The sequence below is a fragment of the Cygnus atratus genome, chromosome 12 (genome assembly GCF_013377495.2).
Source record: "Cygnus atratus isolate AKBS03 ecotype Queensland, Australia chromosome 12, CAtr_DNAZoo_HiC_assembly, whole genome shotgun sequence".
NCBI classification, from domain to species: Eukaryota; Metazoa; Chordata; class Aves; order Anseriformes; family Anatidae; genus Cygnus; species Cygnus atratus.
The window spans coordinates 12,946,512-12,964,980 of NC_066373.1; the positions used below are offsets into that span (position 1 = coordinate 12,946,512).

The 18,469-nt window shown below is 54.0% G+C and overlaps 1 protein-coding gene across 1 annotated transcript in view; it reads left to right on the plus strand.

The window, feature by feature from the left end:
• Positions 1-18,469, plus strand: part of HYDIN (HYDIN axonemal central pair apparatus protein) — a 121,722-nt gene that overhangs the window by 67,888 nt on the left and 35,365 nt on the right. Inside the window, exons 23-33 of the mRNA XM_035543765.1 lie at positions 8,038-8,230; positions 10,332-10,448; positions 11,124-11,333; positions 12,320-12,457; positions 13,607-13,784; positions 14,263-14,393; positions 15,397-15,530; positions 16,232-16,368; positions 16,990-17,117; positions 17,227-17,418; positions 17,714-17,863. Of these exons, the coding sequence (XP_035399658.1) occupies positions 8,038-8,230; positions 10,332-10,448; positions 11,124-11,333; positions 12,320-12,457; positions 13,607-13,784; positions 14,263-14,393; positions 15,397-15,530; positions 16,232-16,368; positions 16,990-17,117; positions 17,227-17,418; positions 17,714-17,863 (1,708 nt within the window). The remainder of the gene's footprint in view (positions 1-8,037; positions 8,231-10,331; positions 10,449-11,123; positions 11,334-12,319; positions 12,458-13,606; positions 13,785-14,262; positions 14,394-15,396; positions 15,531-16,231; positions 16,369-16,989; positions 17,118-17,226; positions 17,419-17,713; positions 17,864-18,469) is intronic.

Below are 18,469 nucleotides of genomic sequence, written 5' to 3' on the forward strand. Positions count from 1 at the left end.
AATCAGCGAGGGCTATGCGGAGGGCTTGGGGGAGAAGACCTAGCACTGGGGTACCCCATCACAGCTGGGTCTTAGCAGGCAACAGAGCACCTACGGGGTGCCATTCTTGATGCACTTCAGGAGCAGACCCTGCAGGTTTCCAGTCGTGCAGGGGAAAGTCTGCAAAGAGAGGTGGGCACGCAGGAAGGAAGCGGGGCTGTAGTCTCTGCTTGGAGGCCTCTGTCATCTCCTGGTAAATTAGATTAGGGTTTAATTACCAGCTAAAGGGAGAATCTAATTTTGATGACAGAACAATGCTTATATTTTATAATAACAGAGAAATAAGCACATTACTGCGAAGCCTGTGTGGAATTAATTTCCTCTGGGGCCACTTGTTGGCCGGTTGCCTGTTTATCTTTACTGTTATTTTTTTGGAACCTTTTTGAGTTTTTGGAAATGTGAATGCTGAATTGGTTTTCAGTTTTTAATCACCGCGCCTCCGCCTAAATTGGCTTTGCAGGACCCGAGCCTGCAGGTGTTCATTCTTCCAGAGGCTGCTAAGGCGCCCAGCCCGCAGGGCTGGGTAGCAGCTGGGGGTCCTCAGCATCTGGCAGGACAGCAGACTTTGCCCAGTGGTCTTTGGCATAGCCCCTTTTCTGGCTCGTTAGCGACGTGGACGTTAGGACAGCTCTCTTTTCTGCTCTGCATGCTAATTAAGCAGTAATGTGCTCTCTCTGGGTCCCTCGGCAGACACCATGTGATGCTCCATGGCAGGGCTGGAAATGAAGACAGTCTCCAAGCTATTAACACCTCAAATTACTCATTAAGAGCCCAGCAGAAGGGCAGCATGTCAGATATTATTTCTGGTCCCCATTAAGCACTGTTGGTATTCTAAATTATCAGATCAAACTAACTTAGGCCTGACACAGAGAGAATCAAGCATCAGGTCCCACGAAAGTGAGATCGATTGAATTTAGCCATCCACACATCTAACCTGGCTGGAGGCCTTCATCAGAGGCTCCCAGCATCAATCAGACGCACACATTTATTTTGGCCAGGAGAGAAAAATGTTGAGCAGAGCTACCACACGACAGCCCAAGCCTTGCTGTGTGGTTGCACGTGCCCAGACCACGCTAGCTGTGCCCCTTCCCTGGCATTGCTGAGCTATCAGACCCTTCTGGTTACTCCTCTCCTAGACCTATGTGGCCAGAGGCAGGCTGGGAACGGTCTCTCCCTTCCCCTTGGACCTCTGATAACTCAAAGCCGAGTTAAGGCTTTGCACCAAGAAGTTTTCTGCTGCCTTGGAAGGAATCTCCAGTGAGCCAGCAGGGGATGTAGGTCTGGAGCCACGTTCAAGCATCATCTTGCTTACCTTTAGGATTTCTTCCCTGAAGACCAACTTGCCCCCCTCTCTAAGGGAAATATCCAGCCCCTCAGCTTTGTTTGGGATTCCCATCAAAAGAACGGCATTACATCCAAAAGTTGTATAAGGCTTTTCTTACTGAATAACCAGAGCCCCCTGTGACAAATGCTCCCTTCCTGCTGCTGCCAAAGGCTTAACCCCAAGCTATGCTGTTCTCTAGAGTTTCATTATTAAACAACAAGGCACAGCTCCTCCTGAGCGCTGCTGTTCCTGCAGGACCCCTTTGTCCCTGTCCCCATTTCCTTCACGTGACACACAGGATGCAGCTAGCACACGCTGTCAGCTCCGTGTGCCAGGAAGGATCAGCCTGAAGCTCTGCACCTCGTGGCATGTGTCAGACCTACTCTGTGCATTGACCTGATGTCTCTGGAGAGCGGCAACTTCTGGGCTGTGCATCCAGCACAATGAGTGGCCAGTAGATCTTTCGTGGATAGGGTTTGGTGAGCTAAATACGTAGGAAATGCCTGCCTTTCCTTTCCATCCAGGGTTTTCTCTGCCAATTTGTTCTGAACAAACAAGGAGTCTTTCTCCTCCCAAGTGGGTCTTCTATGGCATTAATAATTCCTTGTTCCTCTGCCCTCCCTCCGTGTCCCCTGGCAGGCTAAACTGCAGGGGCCCTGCCAGCCAGGTTCCTGCCTCAGTCCTGACAAAAACAATTCTTTGTTATACTTGATGGGGTTTTTGTTTTGTTTTTATAATAAGGAAGAAATAGAAAACACAGACAATGAAAAACAGTGCAAGGCAAAAATCTGACAGCGGTGCTCTGTCAGCCACTGGAGGAGAGAGGTAGCAACAGGAGCAGCAAGAATATACATCTGAATCGCACGCATCCACCGTGCCCTGATGCTCAGGAGTCTCAAATGAGCGACAGGAGCATGTACCCTCTTTTTTTTTTTCCCCCCCCTGGTGCTATCACGGGCTGTGCTGTCTTGCTAAAATTGCAAGCCCTTTGGGGCAGCATGTTTGGGGTTTTGGCAGCTCCAAGGACACTGCTTGTCCCATAGCCCTCCTTCCGCGCATCACTCCTGGGGCTGAGTTGTAGTGGAGTCCTGCAGCAACGCCTGCTGATGGCAGGGGCTCTGAGTGCTGGGCAGAGGTGCTGGGGAGCTGGAGCAGGGGAGGCTTTGGGAAGTTTGCTACCTGATCCTTCCAGGGAACGTGATGGCAGGTCTGAGACATCTTCATTGCCCCGGGGCTTCTGACCACAGGTTTTGCAGGTTGCAAGCCTCTAGGACGTCAGAGCCCTGACTGGCTCCGTGGGAATCACTTTGACTACACATTTTCTGAGGCTCAGCCTCCTCCTTTACACGAGGGTGACCAACCCCGAGTGCTTTCATTCACCTTGGTGCACCAGAGAGCAGCTCTGGGGCCTTGGAGAAATGGACTGGGCATAGGTAAGGCAAAGGAGAACGCCTTGCTCTGACTAAAAGCACTGTGTGCCCTATCCAAGGTGCTGTCAGACAGGGGGCTGCTCCGTCCTGAGTGCCACCTGCACTGCAAGCACTGCAGCGGGACAGCATGCCCTCCTGGCTTTGGCCAAGCAGTCAGTGCTGGCTGGAAGGTGACTTTGGTGGGGGCTGCTTGCTCTGCCGGCGATGTTCTGCGAGCAGCCTGGGGAGCCCCTGCCACCCTGCTGCCGCTCTGCGTGCCAATGGCAAGTAAGCTGACATGATTGTCCAGACCTCTTTTCCCTTAATTTCTCCAGTTGTTTCTCCCCATTCCTTCTTTCTACTTTCCACATTCTCTGCATCCAGCACCTTTCAGGGGAAAACCCTTTCAAACCCACTGGCATCGCTCTGAGAGTGCTGTTTCCAGTATCGTGCTCTTTGTGGTGTGTCCCTGTCTCAGTCCTGTCTTCACAGGGTGAGGAATCCTTAAACTTTTAGGAGAAAGCACTCAAGCCAAATTTGAATCCGAGTATCAAATCTTTGCATGTCGGGGGTTGTGAATCTGCTTGGGGGTGTTTGTTGTGATTCCTTCTTAGTGCAGAGGTGATGGAGATGCAGAGCAAAGAGGCTGCATGGTGCTGAGGAAGGACAAGTTTATTCTTGGCCAGCTCCTTCGCACCGAGGGAGGCAGGAGTTCCTGGGGTGCCAGACACCCCGAGGATCCTTCTAGGCCACCCGGTATGCCATGTGGTTTTTGAACCCAACGAACTCAGTCCCTCCCTGGGAGAGCCTTCCTTCTCCTCGACATGAAACCTTTTCAGCTGTGAGTGTGGTTTGCAGGCACTCTTCCTTGCTCAGGGGACATGTCGGCTCACCCTGAGTACAAAGTTTGTGGGTGCTGGGTTCTCTCTCTCCTTTTCACCCACTGATTTACACAGCTCCTCCTATCTAACCCAACTCATCCCATTGCCTGGCTGGGCGAGGTGTTGAGCAGCTCCTGGCTGCACTCAGCAGCCCAGCAGGACCCAGTGAAGGACTGGTTGGGGTGGCAGAGCAGCGGCTCCTCACCTCAGTCCCTATAACAATGTCTTTACCCTTATCTCATCCATCCCCATCCACCCTTCACCCTGGTCAGCTTTTCCCACTCATGGGCACCTCTTGGCTTCACCCTAGAGTCCTCCTCCTTCCTCTTTGATGGCACCCGGCACCTCTCCCTTGCCTGTCTCCATCACTCCCTCTCTGTCCTGAGGTGTCCCTGGTGCCTCCTGGACCAGGCCACCCCATAGGGTCATCCCTGGTCCCATCCCAAATGAGGCCAGGCTGCTCAGCTGTGAGCACATTTCCTGCGAGAACATCTGCCTCACCCTTGGCAAAACGGGTAATTATGTTGTGCCGTGACCTTTAACAATAACTTGGCGATGATGTCAACTAGCCATTTGCACAGCCCGTGTAAATGATGGTAAAAACTCTGCATGGCCATAAATCTGTCTGTAATTTGTGCTGGCGTGATGAGCCCACCTCCTTCTGGACAGCGGATGGATGGCAGTGCCAGCATTCTCAGCATGGTGGAGCTCTGGCGTGTGGCTTATTTTGGGATGCTACCCCAGGAAGGATATTAAACAAATGGGAGCTTTCTTAGGTTTGTTTTTTCGTCTGCATTCTTTGTGGTTGCTCTTCTACCTCCTCCTGCCTCTCCCTCTGTGACCAGCTGCAGAACCCCGTTGGGAAGGCACATGGGGCTGGGACATGCTGCACGGGCAACCTGTGTCAGTGTGGGCTGGTGGGGCTGAGACGAGCAGAGATGTTTCCTCCCAGCTGAGGACTTCAGGATGTGCTTCAGGCCCTGTCCTGTTCATCCCTTCCACAAAGTGGTGGAGATACAGCTTTGGTCTTCTGCAGTCCTCACCCTACAGAGAAGACAGATAGAGAAATCTCTTTATTCATGTCTGGGAGCCTTCTGTAAGCTCTCTTGGACCCAGCTTGCTGTTCTCAACAGGTTGTGCTCAGCTTTCCTTGGCTCCCCGTTGCCTAATGCTTTTAGCACTTGCAGCCCCACCCTTAGTTGTTTGCTAGGCTCACACCTCATGAAGGCATCTCAAAAGGGTGAAGCTCCGCATCCCCTGGGCGATCAGCTGCAGGAGTCACTGTGGCCACAAGTCTGTCTGCAGAGCTACGTTTTGAAGTAGCTGGGAAGATTGTAGTCATTGTTGATTACTTTAAATAGCACCTCCAAATTATGGCCGGCGTGGCTTGTTTAATTTCGAACCAAGAGTACAAATTGTGTTTATCATTAGAGCTCCTGATTTTTTCAGAGAGACCTTTGGCCAGAGACTGATTGAGAAGTGTTTCTGTCTGATGGAGACTCAGGAGCTTCCTACTGCCTCATCTGATGTTTATGAATCACACGGCAAAGCAGGGGGAAGGAGAGGACTCGATGGGAGATGTTTTGCAAATATTCTATAAAATCAGAGCAGGTTCCAATAAGTCTGGTAAGGTCAGTGGGAGACTTCTTCCAGGGTTATAACTTGTCGGGGGCATGCAGAGAGAGGAAAGTGCTGCTGCATAGGGTGACCTCCCCAAAAGACCTCTTCCCCTTCTCCCCCTGCCCAAACAGGGTGAGACCTGCTGGTGTCACTGATGCCTGGCACTGCCTGGGCTTGACATGGTGTGGGTTGGACCAAGGGGGCGGAGGAGCAATGGTGCCTGCAAGCCTGGCAAGGTCCTGCACAAATGCATGGAGAGAGGCAGAAGCTAGGGCAGAAGGCGTTTTCAAGACCCTCTCTGATTTTTGTCGTGGAAAGTGATGGGTCAGTAGAGGTTTTGGGTGTTTTCACGTGCACCAAATCTTTCCAGGGGGCTTCAGCAGGGAATGAGGACTCTCAATGTGCCCACAAATGTGCTCACAAATCAAATCCCGTGGTTCCCTCTGGAAGGTGCTGGGGAGCTTTGGTTGTGGCCACAGGAACATGGCACGCTTCTCTGTGGGAACAGAATCCCTCAAAAAATATTAAAAAAAAATAAAAAAAAAATCAAAATTCTCCCCCACCTCTCAAAAGTGACCTTCTTGACTCAAAGAAGTAAAGTGTCTGCTAATACCACGTATTAACTGTAAGTTAATTAAAACTCGGTCGCAGTGGGACATCCCCGGACCGCTCCCTGCATCCCGATGCACACCGAGCCCTGCACACACAGAACAGGAGCTAGAGACGTCGCATCTTGCAGTGGTTCTGCTGCTCCCTTCTGTCTCACCTGGTCTGAATTTCAATGGGTTTTGTAAACAGCTGAGAAAATGAATTTTTCCCAGCAAAGAAATAGTCTTCACGGTTTTAGTTTCCTCTCTTGCTGCTCCAGTGCAGTGAGGAGGAGCAGAACTCTGCAAAGAGCCCTTCTGAAAGAGGGGGCTCGCTCACATCCACCTGTGGCTCTGGGGAAGTGCAGTTTTGGGGTGTCTGTCCCGATGCTGATGGCTCTTGCACAGCCTGAGCCGGCGGGCTCATGCCACCCCGCCTGCGTCTTCGCGTCGAGTTAGCGGCAGCGGTGTGACTTCTAGCTCCTCTATTTCAGGAGGAGGGTGTGGGAAGCAGTGTGAAGCTGTGCCCCAGCAGGCTGACAGGCTGAGGTTTATTTCTAGACTCTCGCAGGCTGGGGCCTCTTCTTTCCCTGGTGCCCGTCCAGCCCTGCTCCCACCACATCCCCACACTTTCTTCCACAGGTGGCTTGAGCTGCTCTACCCCCAGTGCAATGGGGGAGCCTGGAAGCACTGGGTGGAGGATGTGCTTATGGGGTGGACAGGGGTGGGAGAGACAGAAGGTTACCAACCCCTCTTCCCCTTCTTTCTGCTTTCCTGAGACAGCTGCCTCTCCTTCGGGAAGGCTTCTTGTCCCAATAAGCAGAAATACGACAGCTTTCTGTGGACACCTTGCCTTCCTGAGGTGCGCGTAGCTCCTTGCCTTCCTTGTCTTACACTTCTCATTCGCTCTGGCTTTCCCCCACTGGAAAGAGTCCCTGGCTGTGCTTTGTGCTTCTCTGCAGCCGGGCTCGCTAATCACATCATCTCCCAGGCTCCCAGAGGGCTGCTGCTTTAGCGTGAAAAATGTTGTTGTTGTCTAGGCACCGCGGTCCTGTGAAGTTGCCTCAAACCATTCTATAGAACTAAAGGTAATTTAATAAATGATTATGGATTTTCTATCTCGGGGCTTTACCTCTCCTCAGGAGTTGTTATTAACTCGCAGTATTTATCTCAAGTAGCTCTGAGACGTGGTTTCATTTCCTGGCCAGGATGGATCGTGGCTGGCACTTTGGGGCGGTGCTGACCATGGAGGCAATGTGCTGAACTGGTGTGGCACTGGGGGGCTTCCAGGGGTGCCCACCTGCACACCCCAATACGTACTGAGGTGCCACAGCCCAGGGAGAGAGCTCTGTGCAGGTGGGGCCACGGATGGGCATTGCTGTGTGGGGCAAGCAAATGCCTCCCTGCCCTCTGGCCCTGCTTTGTGCTGCCCTCCGGACACCGCCAGGGTCTTGGTGAGATCCCAAGTCCACACAAAGGCCAAGGCAGGTGGGACCTCTCAGGGGTGGTGGAAAGCCTCCAATCTAGGAGCAAATACCAGGCGTAGACGGTAGCCAAATACTCACCAGGCAGAATTTCATTAAAGGTGGGCACTAAGATCCTCTCTAGGAATGAAGCAGCCAAGGCTGTGGCCCAAACCCGCCTGGTTTGTCCGTGGGGAGCATCTGTCCATCCGTGCGGCATTGGAAGCCAGAGCAGAGCTGCCACAAGTGCCTACTGTGGTTTAAAACAGGGAACGTAATCTAAGTCATCTGGGAATATTTGGAAACTTTGAACTATATATGTTTATTGACAGTCACTGGTCAAACTATAAACTCGGATCCATCTGTAAACAAGCCCTTGAGCTGGTTTGCTGAATCATTTACCAAACCATTCCTCGAGCAGTTTGTGTTTAGAAACTGCTGGGGGATCACGCTGCCGGATGGGGAATGCCCATGGCATGGCAGGAGCTGAATCTCACCATGCAAGATTTGCAGTGTGTTGGTTAAAGATGACCAAAGCTTTCTTCCCCACAGTGTTAATTGCTGCTGGTGCTTTGGTGCTCGTCAGCATTGACCTGCTCATGGCCACCAGGCTCATCGCCAGCATCCTGCCAAGGGGCCACGTGGGCTCATCCATCTTACGCAGGCTTTCCTCCTTCCCGCTGCAGGTCCATGTTAAACCATTTTATTTTCCAGGTTCAGCCCTCCGGTACCTAAATATTTCATCCAACCCCAACCACCACAGGAGGAGGGAGCCACGGTGGAGCCCTCGGTATCTGCAGGGAGCAGCTCCAGGGCTGTGGGTGTAGAGGAGCCAGCCCAGGCCATGGGAGCAGCAGGAGACTCTGCCCAAGAGCCAGCAGATGCAGATGACTCACTGGAGGCACAGGTAGACTTCCCTATAGACCCACCAGCTGCATTGCCTCCCCCAATGGGCATTGCAGTGATGGCCACAGAGCAGATGGGTGCTTCTCTACAGCAAGGGTTTGTAGCCAAAGTCTGGTGTCTCCTGGCTTTGGGAATTGGTTTTGGTTTGCTGACCCTGCTGGTGAGCCTCGCTGCTTTAGAGGTTGACCTCGGTGGTGATGGGAGCTGGCACCTTGGTCTGCAGCCTGGGCAATAAAAAAAGAATGTGAGAAAGCATGAGAGGTTCAGGAAATGCCAGAATTATCATTAAGTTCAAGGAGAAGGGTTGCACCTGCTCACATGCAAATATTGGCAGTATTAATATTGCAACTCTGCACAGTCTGGAGAAATTCTATCCCATGGCTGCAAAGAATAGCGTGGCTGAATGCTGGGATAGAATCATCAGGGTGTTTTGTTTCTTGCTTTGTTGCCATGTATGCACAGGCAAAGGTGGACATGGCTAAATAATATCCAAAGTTGCCTCAGATCTGTACTGCAGTTTTATCTACTGCCCATGTCATTGTATCAAGGCAGTATCTGCATGATCTTCCTGGGGAGAAGGGAGATGATAAGCTTAAAGTGGTGTGGTTAGCACCTTTGGGAATGCATACTTGGCAAACCTTTGCTAGCTTTGAAAACGTGAGGATGACAGAAAGGGTATTGAAACCAGGAGGCATGTGTGTATCAAGGGCCTTGGATATGGAGAGGTTTAGGCAGGGCTGGAAATGAAATAATCCCCCTATTGCCTCCTTCAGGGCTAAGGAGAAGGGCAGAGAGCTGTGCTCAGAGTCCTGCACTGCTAAAGCAAGCAGCAGTGGTTGTGTGCTAGCTGACAGCTCTGTAACTGACCAAAAATTAAACTATAAAAGGCCAAAAAAAAAAAAAAAAAAGAAACAAACAACTTTTTGTATGCTTTGCAAAGTGTATTGAGGTAGTCCAAATCTTGCAATTTCTTCCTGAGAAGAAGAACTGTGAGAAAACTCAGCCCGCCCCTGTGCTTTATCTACTGGGGAGACTGAGCCTCTAATTGGGTCTGAGAATGTCCCGGAAATACTCCTGCAGCTACTGCTGAAGTTGAGATCACAGCACGAAGCACTTCTTCACGTCAGGGAAGAAGCACATGTTCTTCAACTTCAAGAGCAATTACAAAGCCCACATTTATAAACAGGGCTTAAAAGCCTAGGGACGAGGTTCCTTCTGAAAGACAGTGCTTTTGAGGTTGAATGCCACAGAACCAGCTGTGAGATGGAAAAACATCTCAACTGCTTTGTTTGGGGTGGGGATGTTCAAGAAGAACTCTGCAGTGGAGATTTTCAGCTCTGCAGTGCTGAAGGGCATGCGAGATGAAACCTAAGCACCTCCTGAAGCAGGATAGTTCTGCCCAGCACTTCCCGAGTCCTTATTTTTCAGTTTTTGATACAAGCTGCTTGCAGCTGTGCCCCTACTTTTGTCAGGGAAACCCTAACCTGTGTGGGTTTGGGGGGTTCAGGGCGATCCTTGGGCAGCATTTGAACACAAGCAGTCCATGGTCTGCTGTTGGGAAGGCGGCAGAGGGGACCAGATGGCTTCCACAGGCTCACCCTGAAGGCAATGTCCAACCCAGATCTTCCCTTGTAGGGCATAAGCCTGGTGCTGAAGTGTTGAGCAGGGGGGAGAAGGGGAGCTGTCCTGGGCGGGGGCAACGCTAAATGACAATTGCAGGAACAAACCGGGGGTTGTCGTGTTGCACAGCCTGCGTCTGGTCCGCCTGCTGTGGGTGCAAAATGCCCTCAAGGCCTTTGCCATGACCGAGCGCCGGGTGCACCCTCAATGGGATGTGCGGATGGTGCCCATGCTTCACCTGCGGGTGGGCTTGGACCCATGCTGAACTGATGGCATTGGTGTCCCCACACTCGATTTGCACCCAGGCACCACCTCAGCTACGCCTGGCTTGACCAGGTTCTTCCCCATCCATTGAAACGATCCTGGGAGGTTGTTGCTGCTGGCTCAAAGAGCCCACGTTGGTGGGGTGTAGCTGTGGCAGCAGGGGGGTCTCACCCCAAGCAGCCAGCAGTCCGCTGCAGCTCCTGGGGGGCATTTTCCAGCTGCTGCCATCTGCTGCTGAGGAGCTGGCAACTGCTGCGGAGTCTCAGAGTCGGGTGGAGATCAAGGACCTGATGGAGTTTGTGGACAGTGAGCCCCTTGCCTTGGGTGTGGAGGAGGTAAGAGGGTATCTGCCCTGCCTGGCTTCCACCTTTCCAGCATGGCACACTGATGGCCCCAGTGCTTCTCGGGGTGGCCTCATGCCCTGAGCACAGCATCACAGCTCGGAGAGAGGCCGTGCAGGGCACATCCTAGGGCTGGCCAAGGGCCTCTCCTGCGCAGCAGCTGGGCAGGGTTATTCATCCTGTTGGACTTAATCAAGTGGGCATTGATTAGGAGTTTTCTGCGGTGGGTTTTGCTGTGGCATCTCACCAGAGAGCAGCGTGTGAATCCAAGAGAGGATGGGAAGGATGAGGGCACGTGTGCTGGGCTGGAGTCCTCCCCGAGGACTCGCCTCCAAGTCTCACGTTTCTCCAGAGGCAGTAAAAGCTGCTTCTAAAGGCACAGAGAGAATTCCTTGCTGCCAGACCTCCCAAATTACATTAATGCACCATATTAGTTAGTGCATTAAATAGCAAGCGTGGGAGAAGGCTTTCCCATGGTCACTCCACTGGGAAGTGGAGTGGATGCAGGAGGAGGTTAGGATGAGTTTTGTCTGTTTGAGGGCCCCTCCAGCCACGTCCTTCACTCCAAGCTGAGGCCGTGGAGCTCCAGCCTCGCTCCAGAGCCCAAGGGCAGGGTGACTCTTCTGCATCCATCCTGGTGCTCCAGATCTTGATCTCCCCTTCCTCCAGGTCTTCGACATCCTGCCGCTGTATGGCATGCTGCAGCCCGGCGAGAGCCAACGGGTCACCATCACCTTCTTCGGCCACGCCAACCTGGTCGCCCGCGTCACGGCGCTGTGCGAGGTGGAGGGAGGCCCAACGTACGAGGTGGCGCTCAGCGGGGAGGCTTCACTCCTCAGCTACCTCTTCGACATCAGAGAGATCGACTGCAGGCTGCAGGTACCATAGCTGCTCCTGGTCTTGAAGCCATCACTGGTGTGCTGCTGCCCACCGATGCCAAAGACTTTCCACCCTTCCCAGCTCCTGGCTTGGGTGGAGAGCTTCCTCTGCCTTCCTCACAGCCTTCTTCTGCTTGTTGGAAGGACAGCCTTTGTGTAATATATCTTGCATCCAGGCTGCTCTTCTTATGGCCATCTCCAGCCCCCAGAGCTGGGAATTCCTCCCCCTCGAGGTTTCTGGCACTACTTCTCAGGGCAGAAGGGGTCCTGGTGGTGATCCCGAGAGGGACATGTCCCTGGGACATCCACTTGCTGATCAGTTCCTAATACCTGAGGCCCAAGGAGATGCTCTTTTCTAGTGCTCCTTATCAAGCAACAAAATAAACCAGGTATTGCAATGCACGTGCCACTTTGCCAAGAATAAATGAAGTCTTGCAGCCAAGTGGTGGGGTAATGACCAAGAGAGCAGCCGCTGAGCTTTGGCACTGCTGACTGGGGTAGCTGCCCAGATCTGTCTGATTTTGGTGGAGTTTTTGGCCCCAGCTGGTCTCAAAGCAGCACTGCTTCCTGAAGGAAGAGCGATCTGAGAAGCAGAGGAAGCCCAGGGGAGCAAATTTCACTGGAGATGGGTATCGGGGGCTGAAGGGGTCTTTACAAAGCAGGTTCTGCTTCTGATATCTGAGGGCTGCTCACTAGATAGGAGCAGCGGATGATTGGCCATGCCCTGCCCTAATGCAAGGGGGCAAGAACAGCTTCCAGGGGAAGGAGACCTCCTCTTTGGTGCCTCAGCCATCTGTTAGATGATGCCTTAAAGTGCAGAGGACTTTGTGTCCTCCTTGTTTTCTTTATTACTGAGCTTTACATGGTTGCTATTGCATTTCTGCGAGCTATCACAGATACCTGTTCCTGGGTCCTGTGGCTGCAGGTTCCCCAGGTTAGCATAATCCTACCACCGTGGGTCAGCTCCTGTTTTCTGTCCTCCTCCAGCTGTTTAACGAAGTCACTGAAGCGGAGCTCACCCTGCAGAACAACGGGAAGGTGGGATTCAAGTACCAGGCGCTGAGCCCCAGCATGGCCCCTGCAGACAGCCCTCTGCCTGGCGTGCCCCTGGTCCTGCCCAGCACGGTGAGTGCAGGGGTAGCGCCCTGGCCCTGTGTCCTGCTTCCTGGGGGAGGGGTTACAGAGGAAAAAGGAGAAAAAGAAAACCAAAACACCAAACCAGCCAGCAGCGAGGGCTGTAAGCTGCTTAGGGACAGAAGGTCAAGTCCCATTTGAGCCCCTTATGGGGGCAGGAGGCTTTGCACAAGGGACTTGGCAGCTCTTGGCCCCAGCTGCTGAGCTGTCTGCCTGTGCTGGCATTGGAGCCACACGGTGCGGGCTCCTTGCAGGGTCACCTCACCCGCAGCGTCCTTGGGCAGGTCCCCTCCTTGCCCCTGTCCCCAAGAGAGCTGCCTGCCCCAGCCAGGTGAGGCTGAAGGCTCCTTCTCATGCGCTGAGCAGGAGCCCCCGCTGCCAGCTTGGCTCGTTCTCCTCCCTGGCTGCTGGCAGCACCACACCAAGCTGGCATTTTGCATCGGGGTCCCACACCCGTCCCAGCTGCTGCGGGACCCCAGGGGAGGGGAGCTGCCTGAAGGCACCAGTCTGCCCCTCACGAGCTGTCCTGCCTCCAGACAGCAGAAATGGGAGAGCTGTGTTAACCTCTGTGCATCTCCAGCACTTCCTCCTCCTCTTTCTTGGCTATGTTTTTGGGACCAGACCCATCCCATTCCCCAGCAGTGATGCCTGAGCTTGTGCATTTTGTGCATTTTGGCTGCTCTTGCTCGGGCGTGCAGCTCCTTTGCCAGAAATTGGAAGCCCCGGTGCAGGTCCCTTGGGCTCCAGCTGTGCTGCTCCGCAGGAGCTTCGTGGGGCAGCCAAGGAGGAGCGGGGCTGGTTCAGCAAGTAGAGGAGTGCAGGGCAGCGGGATGCAGCACGGGGCTCTGTGCGGGAGCAGGCTGCTCTAGGAGCATCTATGCTCCCAGCTCCTGCGTGCTGTGTGGTTATCTCCGAGTTGGAGCAAAATTCCCCATCCATGCTCCTTTAGGAAGAAGTGGCCCAAAGGGATTTAGTTTCTCCCATTTCCTCATGCCCGTCTCCTGCAAGGATGACACACTGATGCCCTCTTGCTGCGAGCTTCTGAAGGCACAGCTGAGTCTTTAATGGCATCAGCCTCGGCAGCTGCCCGTCACCAAGGCCCCTCTGGTGCCTGCCCCCCTCTTGTCCCACACCCTGCAGGGTTACATCGGACCTGGCAAGGAGCAAGTATTGAAAGTCTTGTACCTGCCGGGAGTGCCTGGCATCTTCTGCAAGACTTTCCAGATCCAAGTGGGTCATCTGGAGCCAGAAAAATTCACCCTGAAAGGAGAGGGGAGCTTTCCCAGGATCTACTTAGATCTGCCCAGGAATATCAAAGGTAAGTGCTGCCCCTGGCCCCAGGAACGTCCCCTGTTTTTCTCCCATGTTGTATGCACGGCTCACACCACGCCTGGAAGTTTCAGGGGTGTCAGACCCCAAAACTTGGCCCTCCACTTGCTTCTTGGGTCTCTAGCAGAGGGTCCCATGTGGCTTTGCCCCAAGAAGCATCCCGCAGGGTTTGCCAGCATATCTGTTGGCTGGAAAGATGATGGCTGGACAGAAATGCTCGGGAAAGCTGTAATACAGAGCAGCAGGGCTTTTGGCAGGGGCAGATTTGCATCACACTGTAGGGGATGAGGTGTTCCTACATGGGGAGGAAGATGGGTGGAAGTGAGCATCCCAATTCAGGGAGGAAAAGCAGCATCCACCTGCCCCAGCCTGCTGGCAGAGAGGACAACCTCAGGGGAGAGGGGCTTCCCAGCTTAAATGGGATTGGCGCTGTGCCCACGCCTCTATTTATTGGATGTTTTCTTCAGGACACAAAAAATATGAGAAGGTCCTCAAGGAGGCGAAAGAAAAGATGGAGAAGGACGGACAGAGAGATGAAGCCATTGTCCTGGGGAAAGCCACGGCCACTGAGCTGCCCATGGATGACTCGGGCACGGTGGTGAGAACAGCCGCTGCCCTGTGTGGCATGTGCCACCCTCCTGCTGCGTTCATCGCCCACCCCACACCCGCAGTGGGGCCATGTGTGTCCCACCAGCACTTAGGACCTTCCTGGCCATGCATCATCTCAGCATCGTCCCGGGGGGTTGCCCACCCCCAGCAGTCATCCCTCCCGCAGACACATGAGCTTGTGCCTAACACCAGGGGAGATCCTGAAGGCCGTGCTCATGGGGTTGGATTTATGGTGTCTTGTGGTGCAGGTGCGGGTCGTCGCCGGGGTGTTTGTTGCTCACAGCCCGAACTCTGCCATGTTTATGGACTCTAATGGCAGGATTCATCTGAGAGCAACCCCCCTTGCAGTGGAAGGGGAGCACTATGCCCTGGTGCCCTCAGCAAAGTGCCACATGTCCCCCCTGAGCAAGTGTCCCACTAGAGGCTGGGATTCGGGTTTCTAGCGAGCACATCCGCAGCACAGCTCTGCATCCCTGCTCACCCCTACTCCTGAGCTGCCACAGGCTTCCAGGCCTGTTCGCAGACCCCCTGTCATGCAGCATTTGTTATTTGGGTGAGAGAGCATTGAAAGCACGGTGCCATTGCATGCTGTTGGAGCAGGTAGGAAATTTGGCAGGGGGAAACTCGAGCGAAGGGACCTGGGGCCAGAAGCCTGATGGTGTCTTGGGCTTATGCTGGGAGCTTCATCTCCAAAAGCACCGGCTTTGTGGTGGCTCCTGTCTCAAGAGAGCTTTTGTCCGAGATGCTTTGGCACTGACTGAGCGCCAGGAGGTTCCTGGCTTGTCTGCACGTTTGTCTAGCCAGATCAGCTTTTGTAATAGAGACTGGGCAGGAGAAGATGCTGAGTTCATTTCCTTTGACATAAGGTCCTGGTGAAGGGAGCAGGAGGTGCTGCAGATACTGAGACAGGAGAACCCCATCTCCCCTCTCAACAAGAGCAGGCTGGGCTGGGGAAGGACCTTTGCCAACCAGCCCGTCTTTGCTCCCCTCAGCTCGACACGCGGCTGCAGATGCGAATGGAGGAGATGCTCATAGAGGAACATGCCTTGGAGCAGCAGGAGCTCCTTGCCTCCTGTCCCCCCGCGGATGGGGTCTTTGACCAGCGTGCTCGTCGGAGGCTCCTCAGGTCAGTGGGAGATCCCGTTCCCCATCTCTGGGTGCCCCGAGGGTAACACCCAGCGGTGCTCCTCTGCTCCTGAGAGCTCCTGCAAAGCTGGGATGAGCTGGGGACTTCAGAAGGGGCCTGATCCTGAGGGATTTGATGTGTGGACACCTGAGTGTCATCCCCTCTGCAGTGCCACCCATGAGATTTGGAGGTGCTCAGCTCCTCACAGATTCCGTTCTTAGACCTGAGGGGTCTCCAGTGCAGATCATTAACCCCACACAGGCACCGTGGGCTGACCAGCTCTGGAAGAGCTTTCTTCCAAGAAATGGTTGAGGAAGGAGACACTCTGCAAAACAGCTTGTTTTTGTGTTTTCCTGAGTGCGATTGCTCTGGAAAAAGACCTTCCCACAAGTCTTGTTGGTTACTGAGCTTCCTGGTGCTCCTTTGGAGATAGAGGTGGTTGCAGAGCAGTGAAGGTTTCCTGTGGGGCCAAGTCTTATTACAAGGTCCTGGAGCAATTTCAGGCCTGGGCTGTACCCCTCGCTCAGCAGCTCCTCAGAGACCGTTGGAGGTCCAGTAGACTTATGTACTACAGGTTTTCATAGCAGAGGAGCTGTGACCAGTATCCATGCACACTTATGCCATTTTGAACATATTTCCTTTTGTTTTAAGGCCTCATTGCTAGCTCTGGTTTAAGGGTTCCTGCTTATTCCTGCTTTCAGAGCCCAGCTGCCCGAGTACATTCTGGACTTTGGCTATGTTGTCCTCGGTAACATCCCCGCGCACATCGTGAAGGTCACCAACACCGGGCAGTTCCCAGTGTCCTTCCACGCAGATGGACGGGTCCTGCGTGACACAGGTACCCAGGGCTGGAGACACTTCTTGTGGGCTCCAAGGAGCCATCTCCAGCAGTGTAAGTCACTGGATATGTGGAGGGATTTGAGTGCTTGTTTGTACAGCTTGTTCCTCCTCAGGACCCCATGCCCGGTGCTTTCGAGCCTGAGTTCTTCTGGCCAGAGACCTGGCCTGCCTGTAACTGCCCTAATGCTTCGCTGCAGGGGTGAGGTGGCCCCATCACCTCCGTCACCTCTCAGCATCTCCTGCTCTTGGCTGCCATGAGCACCACCTGAGGCTTTGGGCACTCTGTGGGCTTGTGTTGTAAACAGAGGGACCCTTTGTGGTTCAGAAGTGCTTCAGTGTACAGTTCCGAGTGCCAAAACACTTCTCTTGGTCCTTAATTGAGGAAACAGCTTGTGAGGTCCTCTGTTGTATCAAAGGAGGATTCCAAAACAGGCCTTGAGGTAAGGCTGTAGTTCCATCAAACCATGAGTGCCTAAGATGGTCAGGTGCCTCCTCCAAGTTGTCATCCAAGGAACAAAAAGAACTTCACAGAGCATCCACACCTGTATGGCCTTAGCATGCTGGGGCCACATTTCATGTCGCTTGTGTGTCTCAGCTGCTTTATTTTCATCTCTTGAAGGTTTCACTGTGGAGCTGGACCGTGTGAGGAACCTGCCGTACTGCGAGACCGAGACATTCGAGGTGCGCTTCGATCCGCAGAGGGCCAGCCTGCCGCTGGGAGCGGTGGACGTGCTCCTGCCCATCAAGGTACCACACGCTCCTGTGCCTGTGCCACCTTTTTTGGGGGCCCACCTCGGATGGGGCACAGCAGTGGGTCTTGTCTGTGCTCTCAGCTGGATGCTCTGCTCTTCGCTAGGTAGCAGGAGGTCCCACGTTTCACATCTGCCTTCGTGCCACTGTGACTTTGCCGTCCCTCAGCCTCTCCAGGGACAGGCTGGAGTTCTCCAGTGTGCAGTGTGGGCAGTGTCAGGAAGAAACCATCCAGCTCCACAATCAGTTCCAGGTCCCCTGTAAATGGTTCATCACCATGACAGAGCCTGTTAAGAAGGTAAAGCAATGACAACACAACATGTAGTTTCTCAGCTGTGTCTCCTTGGCCGCTCTTGGCTTTTCTTCCCCTGTAACTGCCTGAGCACTTGGGCTACAGCTCATGGAGGGGACAGAGTGAGACTGGTTCACCTGGACCTGTTCCTTGGCTGGTGCTGCACTTGTTTGCCACCTCCACCCCTTCCTCCTCTGAGGACAGAGCCTCCCTGTCCTCAGCACTGGGCAGTGCCCAAGCCCTGCAGGAATGGTGGGTCTGTCCTTGCAGACCCCACCATGGGGTTGGTTTATGTGCCCAGGTGGACAAACATTTGCCAGCAAGCGTACGTCGGAAGCTGCAGCAGGAGGCGAAGGCCAAGCCCTGCGTCTTTGAGGCACTGCCCTTGGCTGGAGACCTCGCGCCGGGGCAGCGATGCAACGTGCGGGTCAGGTTTTTGCCCACGGAAGAGGTGAGAGGGGCAGGTGTCTCCTGCAGGACAGGCAGTGAGGTAATGAGAGCCCAGCACAGGGAGCAGGGCACAAAGTCAGCCTCCACCACCATCGTTGCTTCCACATGCAGCTTTCTGCCAGTCCCCTGTGCCTCGGTTTCCCCGCAGCACATTCCTCTAAGAGGCACTTTGAGATGCTGGTGAGGAACGTGCACAGAGAGCATCGTGTGCTGCAGCATGGCTACCTCTCGGTGCCGGGGGGAATCTGTCCCTTTCCCCTCCACTCCCCCCCCTAGGCAGGAGCATCCTGGTGACATCCGGGTGACAAACCCGGGAGCCTTCCCAAAATAGAGCTTGCACCCGATCACTGCGGCTTGGAGCCTGGCAGCGTGTGGCCGTATGGACACGGGTGCTTATGTGCCTGGGAATGGTTCCAGGGATGCTTCAATTGCTAGCTGAGATGTAACCAGCTCACCTCTGGCTTCGACCAGAGCCAGGCACTGAGCAGCATTGCTTCTAGCCAGCTAGAGCCCATCTGCCTCTGTCGTATAGCTGATGTGTGCCTGATGCCTCTGTGTCTGGGCATCATCTCCTAAGCAAGGAGGTGAAGCAGCACCTGGGTCTGCA